Here is a 23,361-nt window from a genome sequence, read left to right as displayed (position 1 = left end):
ATGGAAAATATAGTGGCTGAGCAATGTTCATATGCCCCACAGGAATGGTCATATATTCTTTTGATACAGGCTCTGAGGCACAAAGAGAAGTTATCATGTTCATGTTAGTTTAATGAGGACTTGTATCCCTAGAGAGAGGAGCTTCCTCGTAAAGTGCCTACAACCATGAAATACCATTTACTGAGTTGAACACCATTCACTGGAGGTACAGATGTCAGAGAAGCATTTCATAATATCATTCAAATACATTCTCTGTGGCACAAACTGAAGCCATTGCATTTGTGTGATTTTTTGTGAGAGCATAGAACCATATCTAAAGTCACATAATTGTAAAATATCTATGATCATAAATCAAACTACTGTCTGAGACATCAAGTGCTGTTTCCTAGAGGTGTAGGTGGCCAAGGAGAGTTTCATAATACTCGCTAATCGCTGCATTAACATTATTGCATGAGCAGGATTGCAAATATGTGCACACACAGATCAAATCATGTATCACTATGCTTTGTCTTTCAAGCTGCAAGATGGGATATTTTACAGTATCACAATGTGGGAACCACATGAAAAGCCTGATTTAAAAAAAAAGGTCAAACTCATTCAGTCCAGAAAACTGAAAATTACAAAGAGCAGCTAAAGTCTTAAAAACCCAGAAATGTGCCTTAAGAATATTAACAGTCACAATCATTAAATTTCATTTTGACAATGTTAGCTCTTTTGAGTGCAAAAACTTGGAAAATAAACATTGATACTGAAAGTATTAACGTAAAGCCTTAAAACAGGCAAACTAAACTTTGAATTCTGAATAGTTAGCATTACGTGCACTTCAGTAGTTGGTTCTACCATTTCAATCTTAGTTGGCTAGATATATCTGTCTGTACTCACCTTACTCTTTAAATTTACAAGAACCAAATGGTTTTCTGTTCCACCCGAAACAAGTTCATACCCTCTTTTAGTCAGGCACTGCCAAGACAAAGAGCTTCAGTCAGGCCAAAAATGATATTAACATGGATCTCAATGGAATTACTTCCAGCACTTTATATTTTCTTACGGTAAAAAAAATATATTTGTTTGCATATAATGTGGTGAAATAGTGATTATCAAATTTTACATTAATTAAGAGTACAATGATCCCATAGAAAACAATACATGGGTAGATGCATCAGTTTTCATATTGCCACTTATCTGTTAAATAAAGATTAAAATATTACTTAGCCTACATTTTTGAACCTAATGCTTTCTAGTCTAACATGCATAAACCAATAACTCAGAGTTACAACTTGCAAAAAGTTTGTGTCCAAACTCACATTAGCTGAAACAGCTAAGAGATTTGCTTCCACTAAAAATAATAAATCAGCATACAAAGATAAACACATCCTCTGTTTGCATTGTTAATGCATAAGCTAATGCTAGAAAATAAAGAACAGCAAAGAAGTCATACATGTGCAAAACGAGCGCAGTTGCTGAGGACTTGTTGCTGATATGATTTAAACTCCGGTGTAGCTGCCTGCATACATCCATGAATACACGATTAATGAAACATGCATTTTTAATCTTGAAATCAAAACAGCATGCTCCAGATTTTAAATTTTAAATTTTCTCAATATAAATTAAGTTATAGTTAAAAAAAAAAACTAAATGTATAAGCATTAGTATTTATTAAAGTGAGTTAATAAACTTGTGAAATTCTCTACATTCATTTCCAAACTAAAGTTTTGGGATTGACAGAAAACATCAGTATGAATGCCAAAAAACAATGAAAGTCGGGAAAAGTATGAAACTGCAGAAAAGATATCCTGAAATGAATGATGGTTACTCTAGAATAGTAGTCACATATATTTAGAGTGGTCATTAAAAGAATCCAATGAGACTTTAGGCAAATTGCAATTACAAATGAGGCTGACCAACTACCTTGATCCATGAACACCACTGAGCCTTCGAGTCTCATATCTAAAAACTAAGAACTAATGGTACCCATTAACATAATGGAGAACCTCAGGACACTCATGAATCTTGGTAAAAAGGTTAAGATACCACGGGTAGAGAACATCTTAGAAAGTACTAGAGATGATCCCATTGTGCAATTGCAATCTAAAAAGGTGACAAATAGACTACTGCAACCTAGTGGAGCGTGTGAGCACCATCATATAGTTGGTTTTCATGATAAACTAGGGGAGGGAAATCACAAATTACTGCTTTCTGGTTGCAAATCACAGAAAAATCCTCATCCATCCTTGCATCCACAACCTAAGCCTTCACCTTCAGAATCTCTTCCACTTGCAAGCATGCGATATCTTGATCCAAATAAATCTCGTCAAGTGTGAACAATAAATTCCTTTTAGATTCTGTTGATGTGTTTTTCATGCACATGCGGACACAGAATAAAATACCAAGGTATCTTATCCTCTCTTGAACAAAGTTATCCGAATGCTAAAGATTTGCCTAAGGATCAGTCAAAATAACTCCAAGGTTCCTATATGTAGGGTCTATACGTGTGGATAAGCTCAATTTGGTCTGATGTGATTATGCTGGAATCACAAGGGGTCTTATGTTTGTATGCCTGATTGCTTGATTTGCTGGAACTCAAGTTCTATCTACTCACCAGGGAGACTAAAGAAATAGCAAAAGATGCAGAGTTTAGAGAGTCTAATCTAGGACCTAGAATGTCAGAAGATAGATGAACAACTAGGTGGAATCCTACTGGGTTGGGTCTCACCATCAGGCTAAACAATCTGACACCAACTCAGTGCAATCTTCTAAGGGATGTTTCGAATATGTTCAAATCGTTGCACTATCAGCCGCTGGTCACCATTCAAGTTAATGCATGAACAATAGATGCATAACAATTCAAGATTAAGCTCATTCAATGTCAGTTGACCACGTAGGGTGTCCTTACAATCAGCAAGAGGCTAGTGGTTTGGACTAGGCGGATTCCATGCGAGTGCATTCAATAAACTTCCTTCATTCAATCTAATTATCTATCATCTAAAATGAAGATTCAACAAGAAACCATGCATATTGCAAAGAAACAACACACTTCACCATAACTTCAATGAAAATGGAGTTCATTTACAATCAAGGCAACAATTTCTTGCCTTCTCCTCCTACTCTATTCTAATTGAAACTTTATTCACTATTCTTCTGAACTGACTATTCTACTGACTATTAACTATCAACTAACTATTAACCTTTAGAAATGAAGAGCCAGAGCTTTATATAGAGATCTCTTTACATTTCAATGGCTCTGATTGATTTACAATCAATGGCTAGGATTTCAAGATGAAAACCCTAATTAGGGTTTGTTACAACAAACTCCTTTTAGCCAATGAGAAAATTACATTCAATGCTTGTGAACCAATAGGAAATCGGGGTAGGTGCCTCGAAGTTTGTTCCATCACTGATGAGTTAGGTACATTGAATCTAGACACGTTGATGTGGACCTATCTGACTGGAGGAACAGTGACTGGGATGCCACCTTGCCTTGTGTTTGTGCTTGGTTAATCAAGGAACGTTGTATTTTTTGATATTCAATGTGATGATGATGAGAAGCTAACTTTGATTAACTCTTATGAAACTATCTACTTCTTTAACGTACCCTTGCATTGACCTTGGTTGATCCTCCTCTATCCTTGATGTACTCGATGAATGATGTACCTCCTTGACTCTCATGTGTTTGATGAAGCCTCCTCTTGATTTTGCATAATGGTGATAGGAAGTCATGGCCAAGTCACCTTCTCTAGTAGCTCATCTTGCCTTGAAATGTTTATAAGATCTTTCTTCTTTGCCATCTTGTGATCTCTTTGAGGATAGTTCTAACACTTGAAGTCCTTTGATTTTAGCAACACCTTGGGTACTATTTCATGCATTTGAAGTGTCCTTGATGATGACGAAACTTGAAGAGGTCGCCCTTGTCTTGGCCTGATCTTCCTCCATCTTGATTTTGTTGACCTGCAAAACAAACAAAAGATGATTAAGAATACATGATATATTCATTCTAACATGATATTTCTCACCTTAAATCATCAACAAGAAGGCATTATGATCAATTTTCTCTAGACCCTCTAGAAGGACAGCCCCTATACTGAAATTCACTCTAGATCCTCTCAAAGGACAAGCCCTATAATAAAATTCGCTCTGGATCCTTTCCAAGGGTTAGGAGCGAAATTGACATTCTGCTTGATTTTCCTTCACAAAACTCCATTTCTCATCCTTTTCTCATCAAAAACAAGTCTTTTGCCCTCGAAAATGCTTAGGAATAGGTTAGTTCAAAGGCTAAGGAAAGGTACAAGACTTCCTAAATAAATTCGCTCTGGAACCTCTGGAAGGGTCAAGAGCGAAATTGACATCTCTAGACAAACTCTTCACATTTTGTGACCACAACTTACTCAAACGCATGCCTAAGGATGCCTCTAAGTTCAATCCACCTCAATCGACACTAGGCTTGATACAAAATTGGGAGCAAAAGGAGGTTTCAAGAAAATTCGCTCTGGACCCTTTGGAAGGGTCAGGAGCTTAAGTGAAATTTGCTCTGGACCCTTTGGAAGGGCCAGGAGCGAAATTTGCCATTTAGTCTTAATTCCATCATTTCCTTTGCTCCAATCCACCTTGCAAGGCAAGTATACATTGATCTTCCCTCAACTACTCCATAGGAACAAAGATCTTGGTCTCAAACAAGGAGCAAAATAGAGGTTTAGAAAATTTCACTCTGGACCCTTTGGAAGGGTCAGGAGCAAAATTTGCATTTTTAGGCTCAATTCTCATTTCAATTTGCCTAGCACTTGTCTTTTCCATCCTTACCTTATCAAGATCAAGTCAATTCTCCTTCAAAAACTCTTGGGAATGAATTAGTTCAAAGGTTTGAGCAAAGTATAATGCTTTATGAAGAAATTCTCTTTGGACCCTTTGGAAAGGTCAGGAGCTTAGACAAATTTCGCTTTGGACCCATTGGAAGGGTCAGGAGCAAATTTGGAGAATAGGTCTTGTCCTTGATAAAGTTTTCTCTTAGCTTGCTTGATTAGCTTCAAACCATCTTAGGAAAATACCTTGAGGGCAATTTGCTTTAAAATTGTGAGGAAAATACATGTTTTTGAGAAATTCGCTCTGGACCCTTTGGAAGGGTCAGGAGCGAATTTGTTTCTCTAGACCCAATTCTTCCTTCTTTTCACTCATCTAGCTTTAGACTTGTCTTTTTGAATCCTTTCCTTTCCATGTATGTCCACCATTTGATGTCCCTAGTGAAGAAATAAGTCTTTTGGAGGATTTCGCTCTAGACCCTTTGGAAGGGTCAAGAGCGAAATTTGCAATTATGCTCAAATCCTTCACTTTCCATCACTTCACTTTGTTTCACACATCAATACTCTCTCAATCACACTATGGGGATAAGGTTTATGAGGCAAATTAGGACCAAGAAGGGAGATATAAGGAAATTCGCTCTGGACCCTTTCGAAGGGTCAGGAGCGAATTTGAGGAATTAGTCTTAAATATCATCCCAACACTCAAACTTTACCCTTATTCACATTGTCCTCACCTTATGGCATGCCAACAAATCACCTTAAGGAAGTGCCTAGTCAAAACGTTGAATGAAAAGTGCATCTTAACAATTTCACTAAGGAAGGACAGGACCTATCTAGGAATTTCGCTATGGACCCTTTTGAAGGGTCAAGAGCAAAATTTCTCTTTTTGCACAAATTCCTCATAGAACTTCACCTCACTTGGTTGCAACTTACTCACAAGGCTTGCATGAATCAATCTTGCCTCAATCATGCCAAAGATTTTGTCCTAAACAAGGAGATCAAAGTAAATTCGCTCTGGACCCTTTGGAAGGGTCAAGAGCGAAATTTGTCTTTTAGGCTCAAATCTTGACCTTTTCCCCAAATTTCCATGTCTAAGCTTGTCCAAGGCGTCTCCAAAGGTGAACTCAAGCTTATTTCCCCCCACTCCATGCCTTAAAGTGAAATTTTTGTCTAGAATAGGAGTCCAAAGGGAGCTAAGGAAGATTTTGCTCCTGTCCCTTTGGAAGGGTTAGGAGCGAATTTGACAATCTAGCTCAAATTCCTCATTCAACTCTCAAGATTTCAAGCTCAATCTTCATGTTCTTTGCTCCTCGAAGGGTAAAATTGGTATCAAACAAGGATCTAATGCAAAGACTCTCCTAAACTCAATCAAGGCATAACCCCAAGACTAGAGCAAGGCCTGACTCAGAGAAGGTTTTCAAAGAGACCCTAACCTAGACCACCTACTGACCCACCTCAATTCAAGCAAACCCTGCTATCCTAATGATCTCTCTGGCAACTCTCCAATGCAAAGATTAATAGCCAAGACCAGACAACCAAGCAAAGAAAACTAACCCTAGAAAGCAAAAAGTACAAGTCCCCATTTGCAATGGGGCGATGTGTGAATACATCACAACAGATTCCAAGGCTCACAATGTTCCTTAATAGACCAGAAATACTATCGTGATCCAAGATCATCCAAGCCCTATTTAGAGAAATGTTCCTAATTTCCATGATCACATGATGAAACCCATTAATTGCCTCCAACATAGGTTTTTTTTTCCTTTGACCTCCTTCACCTACTATATTTTTCAACTTCATTTGAAATAGATTGTTTGTTAGTCATGATTTCCAATTTCAGTTTCTAATGTTGGACGAGAATCTCTATTTACTTGTCTTACTCTCTTAACACTAGTGTTTGAGGCTACTCAAGTTTGACAATCCTTGCCTTCTAAAACTGAGCTAGGTGTTTACAGTTTAAGGTCTGCACTAATATTGTCCTCTTCTTGAAATTGACTGTCAAGCCAAGACAATTTATTTCAAAGCTTAGCTCTTAACCTCTTTTTATCTAAGATCCAGCTTTATGGTATCATGTGCTGAATATTACTATATTATTCATCTTGATTTTCTGAAGCAGAGCTGTTTCATTTTCTAAGAGTGAAGGAAAGGATGGGAGATTTCATCAGATGCTTCTTATGATCAATGCCTGAATTCTATAAACAATTCCTAAATGCCTCTTGCTCCTCCAATGCATCTTCAAAACACATACTTGTGGACTTCGGTTGCTCACCTGGATGGTCTTCTTGTGTTTATTATATTGCAGGGTCTTCCCCCTCCTCCCTTTTTATTGTACTCTTTTGGGGGTTTTCTTTTTTCTTTTTTGGTTAGCCCCCTTTTGTGGTTGTTTCTTATCAAGAACCTCTGTTTTCCCTAGTCCTTTGGTATTTTAGCTAACATATGTTATAGTCCCCTTGATCCATTTTTGGTCATTCATGGGCAATGTTAATATATTCCCTTTCTTTCTTTCTGGAGCCTAAAATAGAGATATTTTCTCAAATATATCTATCTGATTTTTCTGAAATCAAACTATTTCAATATAAGCATTAACCTGTATAAGGCATGGGTCCCTGCATGTGAGAATTAATCACTCATAAGACAAAATCCCCTACTCAAATGGCTGCAGGTAAGCAGCCATGAATTTACAGGAAAAAATACCCACGATTTGCAGTGATTGGGAGAAGAAAATTCACTTGTCAATTCGAAGGATCATCAGTTTTTGGATATATTCTCTCCACAGATAAATAGAAGTTAACAACTAACTACTATTAACTCTCAAAGAAAATGTAAACTACTAAAATGTCAATACTTTAAATAAAAATTAAGTCATTACAAAGGGAAGAATAATAGATACGTTCCATGTACCTCGAATAATAGAGTTAACTAACTATTTCATTGAACAAATGCTAATTTCCGATGAAGGATGGATAGTTACTATTAACAGAGAAAACATTTAGGTGGCAAAAAATCAGAAAAAAAAAAGTTATCCAAAATTTCTTGAACAATGAGACTTGCAAGAAGAGATGTAATAGGGAAATTTAAAAAGTTTTATGAATACACCCTGGAGTTCTCTGAACTTCAAGGACATGGTAATTCTTACTCAGTGAAGAATTTACTGAAGTGCATTCCTTGCCTTAAATTTGTAGATTGTATCCTAGAAATCAAATAATTTACAGCACCCCAGACTGAATAACTCCCAGTTTGCTTGTAATAAAGTAGAATTAATTTATGAAAGTGTACGTAATGAAAAATCTCTTGCATTTTAGAGTGTAAAACGACTCAGAAACTCTTACCCCTAAGTAGATCCTAGAATTTTCTTAAAGTCTAATCTTAAGAAAATACCCAAAATTAATTAAAGTATGGGTAAAAATCTGTGACCATGCATAAACAGAATCACCTGTTAGTGGGATCATCATTACAATGGTGGATCATATCTATCAGAATCTTAAGATGGCAAGTTATAAGGTTTGGTGGTCAAAGGGCTGCATTCAAATCTTCTGACTAACAAACTAGGGATGAAAAATGTTATACTAATGCAACCCTTATGTCAATGATAGATTGGTTTCTATTCTAAAATCAAGTTTATCATGCAGCCCTAGTCATTTTCCAAGACTTAACTGTTGATAATGATGCCATTTCTTATGTTATAATTGTTTATGATTTTATGAGGATTGACAAGCCAATGAATCCATTATATTTTTGCATGAGGTTCATTGCCAAGGATTAATTTGTGATTTTCCTAATCGGAGGTCAATTTAGTAGTCTTGTACAGAGAATACAGAGAAATTCATGATCTTTTGGAATAAATGAGAAAGAGAACCCACATCCACTAATTAGATTGAGCATCCACCACAAAATGGATGAAAATACCATGCATTAACTACGTTATGGAGTTACCATTGTTTCATGGAGAAGGCTAAGTTACGTGTTTAAATTCACACAGATCTCAATCTAGGAAAATAAGTTACCATTGTTTTATGGATGAAAATACAATGCATAAATTAAGCTATGGAAAAGTTGACCATTTTTTCATGGAAAAGGCTAGTTATGTGTTTAAATGTCATTCAGATCTCCATCTAGATCATTGCCTGTCATTCATAATTTGTCCATGTTTTCTTCATTGTTGATAATTTGTCTAGTTCCTACAATTATATAAATCTTTTTAAATTCAAGAGCACTTAATAGGTTTAAGGAGAGTAACAAAGTAGCCAGCAAAGAGATACTGATTACAAAATTCACTATTGTCATAGCCATGCCTCTTCTATTGGTCATAACTGTTGCAGGGACTAAACATTTACAATTGTCCTTTTGGATGGCCTCTAAAACCCTACATGTTTCAGATGATATGATATCATTTCCAGTAGTATGACACTATTGTTTTTTAAAAATATACTTGCACTTATGTAAGAATATTTACCTGCTTAAGAGCCACAGCCAATCCAGTTATAGTGTGGTTGTGAGGACCGCCTTGAAGACCAGGGAACACGGCTGCATTAATCTTGTCCTCATAATCATACATAACCTTCATAAAAACAAGAGCAGACGTGAGTGTCGACCAACTTAATTTCCAAAATCTAAATTCTGAAGACAAGAAGAAGCATCATTGATTACTAGATTGTTGCCAACAGATATCCATACATAGTATTTGATGTAGATCATGGCATTCACATTCCTATATAAAAATCATGTGTTCAAAACATTTGATCTTTCTGACAAAAAGTTATTAAAGAGTTGAAATTGAGACTGAAATCCCTCTCTAACAAGACCAAACTCAGTCATTATAAGTACCTCTTGCCCAGTTGCAAGAACACTATTCATTTAAAATTGTGTACCTCTTGACCAAATTTGTTAACTTCCTTAAGGCCCTTCCGATAAAATATCATTGCACCTCGTGGACCACGAAGTGACTTGTGTGTTGTCGTTGTTACTACATCTGCAAAATCAAAAGGAGATGGAACAACACTGCCTGCTACCAGTCCACTTATATGTGCCATATCCGCCAACAGCACAGCTTTTTGTTTGTCACAAACCTGCCTATATAGAAAAAATAATAAGCACATTGATGAATACTTCAGAAAATATTATACATATGAAGGTCCTTAGAATCCTGTATCTTCTACTTATCAGACTTGTTTACCTTGCGCATCCTAGCATAGTCATAATGTCGTGAATAAGCACTAGCACCAGCAACTATGAGCTTGGGTCTAAAGAGTGTTGCACTTCTCTCAAGCTGCAGAATGCAAAAGGATATTAACATTTTGGATATGTTTTTTCATTGTGATAGAAGCATTGATCATAATAATATCAACAGCAATTTCTTATGAACTAACAATTAGCAGCAATATCTTACAATCTAACAATCTTCTTAAAGCATTGTATTGAGAACTTTCATAAGAAAATTCACCAATGTCATTTCTGCATACTGATTGTAATGAATATGTTTTACAGAAGAGATCAATAGGAAGTTCCATAATCCAACATTTTAAAGGTATGAAACACTGAAATGCCACATTTTGAAAGGAGAATATTTAAAAGGATGACCAAAGGAATTTGTATCTTATTGCATTTTGAATCTTTCCTTGCCAACTGGAAACAGACCTTCCGATTGGGGCCAAAAATCATTATCCATCATGAATCACATTATGGACAGGAATTCATAGGGCTTTCTGCACGCAGGATTTAAATTTTTAGACTTATCATGTCTTCAATAAAAAATAGTTTAATAAGTAGCCTGGTGCAAGATCAGCAATACCATACTGGCTAAAGAAAGGTATATCACTATAGTTGTGAAGGTATTAATACAAATAAAAAAACCATTCAGCCCTTTGGACGATAATTATTTCTCTTGACTCTTGAGACAACACCACAACTAGATAATCATTAGCTAGACTTCTTTATGCAAAGGACCGATGATTTGATCCAACTTATGCATGTCGGCTTCAAGTGGAAACTATATCCTAGAATTAGATGGTATAAAATGCATATAAACAAAATTAATTCCATATTCAAATTTTACAGACCAGGAAATGTCTTTTTAATAAGAACCATTTACAGTCAAAACAAATATAGAACTCACACACTTCTGCACACAATGGTTTTTTTGGAGGTGTTTCAGGTATCCTCTTTGCTGGCCATGCAACTAAGGGTTTTAGGTGATGCCCTAGTTGCTGAACCATATTTTTGACGTTAAAAAAGAGCAGGAAAAAGTTTATAAATCTAGGTTATTTCTTCTATTTGCTGGGCAATCAGATTGGAGCCTTTAAATGGAGGTTTTGCTGTTATTATTGAAAAATAATTGAATCAATAATTGAATGATATTAACTTGAATGAATGTAGAAGCGTATATAAAGGAATTATAAGACGGTGTTCTAAAAAGAATGAAGTTTTAATCTAAAGCTTAAAAAAGCTTAAAATGCTAAATAAAGATAAAAAGCTTAAAACTAAAAAGCAAACTATGTGTTCTTATAAAAGAAGCAATAGTTACACTTAAAAGACTAAACAAACTAAATAAGTTGACTAAAAAGCTAAACAACTAAATATTTCGACAACTAAGATGACCACTAAGAATAGAAGATGACCATTACAGAATAGATATAATATTATTTTAATACCCTCCCTAATGGTCATCGTACTCAATACCCTACAGAAGACACTGCAGGTCTTTTGATCACAAATGCAATGCAAAGAACACTCTGTTGCTATGGAGACCCTCCCAGGATCTACAGAATGTAAATGACCAAGTGTACCAGAAGCTATCCAAGCTGATGCAACCCTCACATGTGAATTATAGAGCTCTCACATGTGAATTATAGAAGCCTGAAACCATGATTTTGAGGAAAAATCAGCAAACCCTTTTGCAGAAGAGTATTGAGCATTGTTTGCTCTAGCAACTCCAAAACAGACTACAAGATACCACAGTTGCAGATGTTCACCCCGACAACTCCAGATGTGACCCAAAATAGACTACAACAAACCATGATTTTTGAGGAAAAAACTGTCAAACCCTGAGATAGGAACCCTCTAAAGAGAATTCACGATTTTTGAGAAGAAAATCGAAAAACCAAGAAATCTGAGGTTACAAATCATCGTATTTGTTGGAAAAACAGTAAAATCCAGATAACCAAAATCCTATGCAAAGCTTTGTGGATTACAGATGATAATTTTGAAGGAAAAATAATAAACCCTATTGGTGTAAATAATTATTCATCTTGGATATTATTACACCTTACTTAAGTTTACTTAAGTACATGCATTTCATAGTAGTTTGGGTATGAGACACTTGGGTGTTTGTGCCACATTGGGATAGTGTGTGTAGGAGAATTTCCACCTTTTATGGTGTTGATCTTGTTGTTACACTCCACATTCAATGGGTGATCCACCTCATGTGGACTATTATATTGTTTCTCCTACCTACCCACACCTATTTCCTACCTACCCTTGTTTCTTATTGAGCCACATGTCATGTTTGTGTGATCACATATCCATATAGCCTTGCCTATATAAGCAGGCTCATATTCATTGTATGTAACATCGATTGATGATCCAGTTGATCAGTATTTTCATCTTGATAGAATACAGTTTATTTCTATCATCTATTTTTGTTTTCTCTCATTTGTGCTTTCCATTGCCTCTTGATCTTGGCAAAATCTCACATGGTATTAGAGCTGGTCCATGTCTCACATGGTATCAGAGCCATTAGAGTGTCATTGGTTTGCAAATTGAGAGAAATTTGATGCTATTTGGGGTTTGCATTTTGGAGTTTTCTATTGCAGGTTTTTATTGGAGCTTGATGGGTCAAATCTGAGGTTACCATTGGATTGAGGAGGACCAAGAAAGTCAGTTTTGCCTTTTGTTTCATCCAAATCGGACTTCGGAGGCCAAATCTAGAGGCATTTGAAGTTTGACGCTGCAGTGGAAATTTTCCAGAAATTATAGTTTTGCAGGCATTTTTCAAATAGCAATATCTCACTCATCCGGACTCATTTTTTCGAGCAATTTTTTTTGTTTTGGGATAGAATTTTGTGATCTGTACAGTGGTGTAGAATTTTTCTGATTTTCGGATATAGGTTTTTTGGAAATCGCGAAATCTCATTTTTTACAACTTTGGAGGCTTCGTTTGGGCTCATATGGACTCTCTTTCAGGTGCTGTTTTTTTTTAAAGTGCATATTTTTTCATATACTTTCATAATCTGCTATTTGTTTGTAGTAATTTTAAGTAGAAATTGTACTTTCAGTATTTGGCCATTTTTGGCATATTTGGTACTTGCATTTTGCTTGGATATCAGTTTAGATCACTAGCAGTATTTGTTGAAGTCTCTTAGATCTCATTTTGAGAAGTTGTAAATTGAAATTAGAAGTCCACTTTGCCTTGTTTTGCAAGTGGCCCATTGTATACGCACTAAGTATAAAGTGCCAAAATCACCATTTTGGGGGGGTTTCTTGATTGAGTATTTTGGGGGGGTGTCTTGTGTGATTGTGCCTCTCTCTATCTTGTGTTTTTTCATTTTGGTGCTATGGGTTCTCCTAAATTTCCACTTTTAACTCCTCATAATTATGCATCATGGAAAATTAAGGCATGGAGTAAACTAATGGAAAAAGGACTCATTCATTATGTAAATGAAACTATTACAGCACCACCTGATCCTAAGGCTGATCCTAATGCTCAAATTGAATGGCTTACTAAGAATGCTATGGCACTTGGAACTCTTAGAAAGTATGTATCAGATGACCTCATTTTTCACATTGATAAGTGTACAACAATTAAAGAGGCTTGGGATATTTTTAAGAAATTGTATGGTCAAGTTGATGAGATTAAGGGCTACAAGCTTGATAGTGAACTCACAACTTTGGATCCCAAGGATTTTGATACAATCCAAGATTATGTCACAAAAGCAACTGAGCTAAGAGAAAAGCTAAAGGATTGTGGAATTGACAAAAAGGACGCTCAATTGGTTTATAACTTGTTGGACAAGCTTCCTTCAGAGTATGCAGCCTTTGTATCTAGCTTTCACACCCATAGGTTAGCTCAAGGTTCCTCATACACTTCTCCCTCATTTGATTCATTCACGGAGATGTTGATACTTGAGCAATCTAAGTTGACCACGATGGGGATTCTCAAATCTTCAAAGTCACAAGCTTTGGTGGCTAATAAAGGGAATCAAAGCAATAAAGGAAAATGCAAGAATCAAAAGCAACTTAAGTTAAAACCACAACAAGATGGAGCACAATCTTCCTCTCCACAACAGGGTGATTCACCATTCTCACCTAAGAGGAAATCATATAAGGATAATTTGTTTTGTGGATATTGCCAGAAGTCAGGACATGATGAACATCATTGCTATAAGAAGGATATTGATGAGTTGAAGAATCTTCTTGAGAAGAATAGAATCAACCTACCTTCTAGAATGTCTACATCGGCTTCTTCTTCCAAAGATAAAGGAAAGGATCACTCTTTTGGGATAGATAAAGGAAAGGGACAAGCTCTTTGTGCTACTACAAGTCATGATTCAGGGAGATGGCTTCTAGATTCAGGGGCTTCTCATCATATGGCATCTTCGCAGTCTATGTTTTCTACATTTGAACCTTGCCACATGCCGCATATTTTGATGGGAAATCATACATACATGGATGTGATTGGGAAAGGATCTATTGCCATTGGGGATAACTCCTTCAATGATGTGTTTTGTGTACCCCACTTGACAAATAATCTTCTTTCCATCTATCAAATCACACATGGGGCAACTAGGAAAACTGTGGAGTTCACACCTGATTCAGTTATCATTAGAGACTTGGAGAGTGGAGCTATGATTGCGGCTAGGGTGGTTGATCATGCATCTCGGTTGTACTCTTTTTCAGATTTTGGTCCTATTGATAAGGTTGGTTCTTCCTATGTTGATGATTCAGATTTTGAGGAGAACTTTGGGCATTTGAACTTGGGGATTCTCACATGTGACCCCGTTCTTGAGCCTTGCATTTCATCTCCTTCTATTGATATCACACCACCTATTGCACCTGATGATGCAGCTAGTGCAACAGTTTTGCCTTCTTGTGATTCAGTGCAGCAGGATATTTCATGTCTTCCAGTTTCAATTGATTGGGATGCCTACTTGACAGACATTGCAGGTTTGTTTGTGGACTCCTACATTGCAGATTTGGGAGATACCATTGATGACATTCATCTTCTCTTTGATGAAGATGATCCTTCTTTGATTGTTGCGAGGGATCACTCTGACCCTCTTGTGCATTCTCTACATGATCAATCTTTAGAAGTTGACATGATTGTGGATACTTTTGTACAACACTTGGAGGAGGCCTCTTTATCTTTTGAGGAGACATATGAGTCTTTGGACATTGTTCTATATTCATCTCCACTACATCTTGAAGTGCCTTTTTCAGTAGTGTGGCATAGTTTACCACCTCTGGAGGGGGTACCTTTTAGCATCGACATGGGGACACTTGAGCAGTTTTCAGAGATTCCTTTCATCATGAGTATTTTTTCTCCATCTTCCTTTCATGGTTGGGGAGACTTTTTGGATACACCTTTGGTTTTCTTTCTTCCTAAGGGGAGGAATGTTGTTCGACGCTCATGGAGCAGTTTCTTCATTCATCTTCGAGCTTCTATCATTGGTACAGATTCCAAATTGAGGGGGGGCTTCCTAGTCTCTCTTCTTCTTCTCTCATATGGGGGGGACTTTTTCCTCACATGGGGTTTTGTCCTTCACATACTTCTATGAGAGTTCTTTGTATCTAGTTTTCATCTCTCTTTTGGGGGAGGGTTTTTTCCCATTGGGTTTTTCTCTCTTTTCCTGCTTTGTGAGAGATTTCCTTGCATTGGTTTTCATGCATTTGCATTTGTACATGGGTACCTAACATGGCCTCGTAGTCGGGACCCATCTTGTATTGCTTAGTTGCATTGTAGACTTAAGTGCATTCCCCTAAGTTGCACTTAAGGGGGGGTGTTGGTGTAAATAATTATTCATCTTGGATATTATTACACCTTACTTAAGTTTACTTAGGTACATGCATTTCATAGTAGTTTGGGTATGAAACACTTGGGTGTTTGTGCCACATTGGGATAGTGTGTGTAGGAGAATTTCCACCTTTTATGGTGTTGATCTTGTTGTTACACTCCACATTCAGTGGGTGATCCACCTCATGTGGACTATTATATTGTTTCTCCTACCTACCCACACCTATTTCCCACCTACCCTTGTTTCTTATTGAGCCACATGTCATGTTTGTGTGCTCACATATCCATATAGCCTTGCCTATATAAGCAGGCTCATATTCATTGTATGTAACATCAATTGATGATCCAGTTGATCAGTATTTTCATCTTGATAGAATACAGTTTATTTCTATCATCTATTTTTGTTTTCTCTCATTTGTGCTTTCCATTGCCTCTTGATCTTGGCAAAATCTCACATGGTATCAGAGTTGGTCCATGTCTCACAAACCCTATGAACAATTTTCGAGGAAAAAATCGTGAAACACCAAAATGTCGCGCGACAAAACACCAAACATCACATGGCAAAACCTTGATTTTGGAGGAAAAAATCAAGCAAAACCCTCCCATGATTTTTTATGGAAAAAACCAAAAAACCAACAAACAATTTTTCAAGAAAAAATAGTGAAAACCCTGGGACTTGTAGTTGCGGCCGTTGAACTTCTGAGTTTGTTCCAACATGATGTTGGTCGAAGTTGCCATCACGGAAACTGAGGTTGAACAAGTCAGCTTGGTGAAGGCATAGTAAATGAGACAAAAGAATCTGATTAAAAATCAAAGTAGAAACAGCTACACAAAGGATCTGAAACCCTGGAATGGAATTTGAGGCACGAATCCCAATGCACAAATTTCAAGGTTTGCTGAAAAACCCAGAAATTAAAATTTCCTACAAATTTAAAACTCTGAAAATTTTCTGAAAAAAAATAGAAAATTATAATTTGCCGAAAAAAATATTGATTTTTTTTTTAAATCACTAAAAACTGGACTGGCATGAATCCTAAAATATATTTTTGCAGAAAGAATACATAAATTTTCTGGAAAGAAAAAAATAATATGCAGAAAGAATATCTTAGACGCTGGCAAAGGACCTGTCAGCAGAATTAAACCACAGGTCGCAAAAATGAACGCGAGCGCAGGAAAAAACACTGATGCAAAGCAACCGAAAAACCCTAACGCAACCCTAATGCAGAGCAGCTGAAAAAAATCGCGGATCTGGATGGCGCGAAAAAATTGTGCAAAGAAAAGCGTTGCTGAAAATCGTGAACAGAATAGCAAAAAAACTGAGGCGGAGAAAAACTAAAAAGCTAAATAAGTCGACAACTAAGATGACCACTAAGAATAGAAGATGACCATTATAGAATAGATATAATATTATTTTAATAATTATTTTATTGGAAGGGTTTGCTGATGGGGTTTTTGGGATAGCAAGGGGTTTAAATGGGTTTTAAAGGTGCCATACAATTAGAACAAGCACCCAGAAATCTGAGTGTTACTGTATGGATTGCTTTGGTGAGTGTTTCTTCATCTCTCAATGAATATAAGTGGTGTTGAATGAAGCTAGAATAGTGGATACGTCTTACTAAAGTGGTTTGGGTGTCATATGAGCAACAAGTGATCTTAAAGTCATTAATGGCTGCCTTGCCCAACAAATTGTGAACAACAGACTTGTATCTTGTTCTATTTAATGTTTCAGACCTGTAACGTGCATTTCTATCCCTTTTTTCATGATATTTCTCATTTTGGGTGGGTTTGTAAAACATTGTCTATTTAGTGCACCGTTATATAGCTTTGAATTTCTATCATGTTTATTAGAGCAGCAGCAAATGAATGTATGCTGATTTTGATATCAGTTTAATAACAGCAGTATGTTCTCATAAATAAGTTCATGTTATCATTTTCTTATTGCAAACAAAAAAAATTCTGGGGCTGTCTTTACATGTAAATAGATATAATGTTGTTAAACAATTGTTATTTATAATTTTTTGGTAATAAAATCTTTAAAACTTTGAAATTTCAAACTTAGAGCATTTGAATCATATGACATATGTAATGTTTGAATTGTGATAAATTGATGATCAAAATTGACTTTTGTGATTCTCTAAATGCATTAATTTCTGTGTAATTTTCTCTTCTCCTTTGTCGATTTTTTGCTGAGTCCTAAGTCCGAACAAAATTTTTGGGTTGTTGAATCCCTATTGAGTCTACCTATTCGACTATGCTTCCACCAAATATTTTGTATTTTTTACCACAACTTCAACATGGTCCAATAAACCTCCAAGCAGAACCACAAAAGCTGACTCACATTGCATATAACATCATTATGAGCATATACACTTCTTACATCAAGTAGTGCAATTGTCATGTTGATCTAGGTGGCACTCTTGAGGCTTAATATCATCCTAAGTCATTTGCCAGCACATCACACACCTACCAGCACACTACATTACCATCCTGCTAACAATGATTGAAATAGTCATTATTTGTCTCTATAAACAAGGAACTCACTACAAGTGAATAGCACACCACAATTCTAACAAAGAATACCATCTAACTATTTGAAGCCAAAGCCAATGGTTTTTTTTTCTCTTTTGCACTCATCTTTGTGTTTATCACTTTTTTTTGGAGTTACAACCCACTTCAGTTATGTCAACTATGCACCTTTAACCTTTTCCCTACAAAAGTCAAGGTTGTGACCAATTTCTCCCAGTATAGGTTTTTCACCATGCTAAATGGAAGGTTATTGTAGTCCCAAATATCTACACAAGCCATGCTGGCTTCATCGTACCTCTCCTTGTTCCAACCTATATCTTAAAGTGAAGGCTATGAATCTAGCATGTTCCATGGAATTAAAATAATCTATGACTACATATGGATGGAGCTCAATGAAGTAGATGTGTCACAAATTCATGGACCACTTGAGGAAACCACAATCTTTGTCTTTTGATTCCCATACCATGTTGGAATTCATCACTGCTATGACAGTTGTGATTATTCTCACCTTCTCCAACTTTTTTGGTTTCGTCAAAGTGAGTGTTGCATTCATCCCTTGTACAACCTCTAGCTCAACATTTAGACACAATTTGAAATTATGAATTATTAACAATGTTTGTATTATGACAATGTAATAATTTATGTATAATTTAAGTTTTTTTCATCATTATTAATAATCAAATCTAAGAAATTAATTAACAGATGGGAAATTTCAGATTAATGGAGTTTAGTTCTCTAGAATAAATTCATAAGTCAACACTATAGCAGTAACAATTAATGAGGAATGGCAAGGAGCTTTTACAGATAAGCCATAAATCAAGCGTTTAAATTTCCAAATTTTTCTTCTGCCTGCAAATGTTATCATGAAAGAGAAAGAAAGAGATCTACAACTGATTAAAATATCTTATTAGACCTTTATACTTTCTAATAGCAAATTGAAATTATATACATTGTCTAACAAGTTCACAAAACCTGAATGATGCATTCTCTAAAATAGTTTTCTGTACAAACTATGATGATATCCTTTCATGGGTATTCATTAGCAAAAGAAGTCCTCCAAATTTCAGGATAAAAGACACTTGAAATTAAACAATTGATGGTATTAGAATTTCAATTACATTGATCATATGTCCAATGCAGTTGATATGAATTCTCAATTAAAGATTTTAGATTTTCACATTCAAACGTAATTATAACACATGGATACCACCACATAATGTTTTATATTCTGACATTTCAGATCTCCTTCAAAACACCTCTTCAAGGAAATTACAAGATCAACTATATCAATGTCAGAAGGAAAGGTCAAGCAATCCTGATGAAGTTGATACTAGGATAACAAACATCCCAAGAGATTGTGAAATTGATATCATCACTTCGCTAAACATAGTTGTTCCACCAGGTATTTCAGCATTCCCTATTGTCAATGTGTGAGGATCTCCAGTCTAATGTCAAATACAACTAGTGTTTTGAAATTGGTTTCTGATTGGATTTGCTAGCTCATCCAGACAAACTAAGCATTCCACCTTTTGTTTGAATGGAAATTGGTCAAATTTAATTTAAATTTCCCCTATGTTACCCCGAGTTTTTGGGACGGTGACGGCAGGGGACAGGGGTACATGTTTCCGGGACAGTGATTTTTTTGCCAATTTTGGGGACGGCTATATTAAAATGGGGAAAATTAAAATATATAGGGAAATTTAAAATATTCATACGAAAACATGGATAAAGGATGCACATATACGTTATAGAACCTTAAAATATAAGAACTAACAGAGTTCTTATGCCAGATTTGTGTTAAATTGATAGTCAAAGTCAAATTGCTTATAGAATTCGTTGTCAAAATACTGTCAATATGCAGAATTTATAGGGATGTCCCCTAGGAGTCCCCTGCCCCCGGGATGGGGATGCCTGAAAAAAATACTGGGGACGCATCCCCGGGTAACATAGAATTTCCCACAATTTTAATCACCCTCAGTATTAACTTTCTTCCTCTATTATAGGCCTGTTATTGAGATGCCTTACGCATGGGTGGTTGTCATTTAGCTCAATCAAGCTATTACAACTTACAACTAGTTCACCAAGTGTTATTTATGGCCATGATCCTGCTAAATATAAGTTATATCATCCATTTCTAGAACCAATGCTCTGAAATGAACTTTTGTATTTTTACCATATATTAGTATTAACACTTTCTTTGTAAAAGATAATAGTTTTAACTTTCTTCTTTGATATAAGAAATCATTAAAATGAAATTTAAAACAGAAACACATCCAAAAGATATACCTGATCATAATCGATATAACCAGTTGATTCATTCAATCTATAAGGCATTGTCTCGAAGTATATTGAGACAGCTGAAATCTTTTTTGTATCTGTCTGTTCAATGAACCAAATAATATAACCATAAGAATTTAATGCCTTAAAAAAATGATTGAAAACAAGCATTCATAACCTCAATTTCATATAAAGCTCCTTCATAATCAACTAGTTCTCTTATTCAAAATTGAACATTATCTAGCTCAATCATTTAGTACCATAAGAAAATATTTCATAAAGTGAATCATCATCAACTATTACTTGGAAGTTCAATGATAGAAGCATATTTACTACTACTTAGAACTGAAGGCCAGCTCAATAAAACGCACAAAATAGGGTAACCTTTTCTGTGAAAACAAGTAGGTATTTGAAAGCACTTATTTAAATTTCAAAGCATGAAATCATACACATTTCACATAAGAAGCCTTGATACATGACACATGTCTATCCACAGGAGGTAGCAAAGGACCCACTGAAAAGAACACAATAAATACAGGTTTCTCCAAATAAGCTAGAACTCCAAAAATAATAGAATACTGACACGATGTCAGATGCTAATCTAAGATGTCTTCTTTACTTGCCTGAATAGGAAGGAGAAATGCAGTTTTTGAGGACTTCCTTTATTACTCGTATTGTATTGATCCTTAACTGACATTAGATTCATTTAAATCTTTTCATACCAAAAAGGAATTAAAATGTCCAAAAATTACACATCATAATAGTGTAGGAAATTCGTCAATAGTGAATTGAAGATATTGGCTTTAAAAGACATAGCTTTTATTAATCGTGGTTCTCTAACAAATCTTAGCAATATCTTATACAGAAAATGTAATGGTTTTTAATTCATCTTATCTATACAAGGTTCTTTTGCTGTAACGAATCTGATAAAAAAGAATGCTATACTATATGTAGACTAGTATTTATTTCACCTTTGTTTCAGCATATGAAGGGTTCTTACCAGGTGGATATAATAGCATGACCCAAGGAACATGCTACCAGGTAAAGAAAAATCTACACTCTCAAAGGAGGAAAGGTGGTGAACTTTTTTTGTCTTTTTGGTTGGTATTCCTTCTAGATATTGAACTAAAAGAGTATACTTTGAGCATACTCAAATCTATAAGAAGGATTTGGAATCGTGAGGATTCTCAGAAACCAACATCTGAAGCTGAAAGCCCAACAATATAGAGGATAGGATTATTAGAGGTCTAGTGGAAAAATGAACAGTCCTTTTTACATGGCCCAATAGATAATCTTGGAAATTCTAAGCAAGAGGAAGAGAACAAAACAAAGTTCTTTGTTTTCAAAAAGTTGATTAATGCATCATTAGAAAGAAAACAAGCTATGAGTTCCCATTTCTTATTAAGCTATTTATGCAAAGTAATACACCAGGACCTAGACCAAGTCATGAGTGATATAGTCAAACAGAAGCACGAGATGGCATAAAATCCACAGATTATAACATGTGAACCAGGTACACAATAGTGCTTGGCATTGTGTAAAATATTTATTATGAGTTACACTTTAAAACCAATTAAAATCCACAGATTATAACATGTGCACCGGGTACACAATAGTGCTTGGCATTGTGTACAATATTTATTATGAATTACACTTGAAAACCAATTAATGTTGCAAAGGATGACACGTAACCATAGAAATTGGCTGCAGTGACCTTAATGAAGATATTAAGTGAAAAAATCATCATTCCACCTAGGAGAATATTCTAAACATTGTAGAAGTATACCAATTCCTTTACAGTCCAGGTTTTACTGCATTATTAGTGGCCATGATGATTCCCTTGCACCCTTGAATGATATATCATGTTTTTAAGCTTCATAAGTCAAAGATTAATCAAAGAAAAATCGGAGATCAAATCATGTTGAGGTTTAAGACAAAATGAGCTTTGAATAAGAACAAAAAAGCAGATATGAATGAGACAAAATAAGATCATTTTGACAAGGAAAATAGAACGCACCTCATTTTGAGGATTTCCAAGGATCAAAAAGATAACTAAAAAGACGATTCATGTGCAAGGACACATTCTTAAACAGTTAAACCCAAAGATCATATGATCAAAACAGTCATTGTGGAGAACCTTAAAAAACCATACAAAATTTGTTTCAAGCACAACAAGTGCAAGTATGTCGCTAAATATAAACAGACTTTCTTCAAAATTGCTTGCATAAGTATCCCCCCCAAGTCATCCAAATGAATTATAGTAGTGACCAATGGAATTACGTAGTCAATCATGGAATTCCAAGTTTCATAGTGGGGCTACAAATGCTTATTCACCACATCCTAGTAAGTTGAAACCGGACTTGGCTGGTTAGCATTGAAGATCATATTCAGCAGATTCCAAACTATACAACAGCATAAGCTGATCAGTGACTACCCCTGTCTTTGAGAAAAATGGTAATACTTTTGACATAGATAAAACCGTTATATTATATTATAGTGGAATTATGATCAAAGGGTAACATTCAAGATAGTGTAACCTTTCACAAGAAGAAAAAATAAAGACAACTTGCCTGCCACCCCCCATAATTTTTGTAATTGAAAAATAAAATCTTCCTATTAAAATACAATCTATTTAAAGATCTCACCAAAGGATATATCTTTAAAAAACATTTCTATGTCATGAACCAAACATCGAGTATACAATGTAATTTTAAAATGCAACCAAAATGCATAACAAAACATGAATGTTCCTTATAATGCATG

At 35.5% G+C, this 23,361-nt stretch overlaps 1 protein-coding gene across 1 annotated transcript in view; it reads right to left on the bottom strand.

Moving 5' to 3' along the window:
- LOC131054733 (serine hydroxymethyltransferase 1, mitochondrial) overlaps positions 1-23,361 on the bottom strand; it is a 70,323-nt gene that overhangs the window by 13,776 nt on the left and 33,186 nt on the right. The window contains exons 7-12 of the mRNA XM_057989319.2: positions 20,608-20,700; positions 9,964-10,056; positions 9,659-9,856; positions 9,244-9,348; positions 1,439-1,504; positions 883-960 (exon numbers count right to left, since the gene is read on the bottom strand). Of these exons, the coding sequence (XP_057845302.1) occupies positions 883-960; positions 1,439-1,504; positions 9,244-9,348; positions 9,659-9,856; positions 9,964-10,056; positions 20,608-20,700 (633 nt within the window). The remainder of the gene's footprint in view (positions 1-882; positions 961-1,438; positions 1,505-9,243; positions 9,349-9,658; positions 9,857-9,963; positions 10,057-20,607; positions 20,701-23,361) is intronic.

This window comes from Cryptomeria japonica, chromosome 5 (assembly GCF_030272615.1).
Source record: "Cryptomeria japonica chromosome 5, Sugi_1.0, whole genome shotgun sequence".
Classification (NCBI taxonomy): Eukaryota; Viridiplantae; Streptophyta; class Pinopsida; order Cupressales; family Cupressaceae; genus Cryptomeria; species Cryptomeria japonica.
This window is presented reverse-complemented; position numbering and strand designations above follow the sequence as displayed.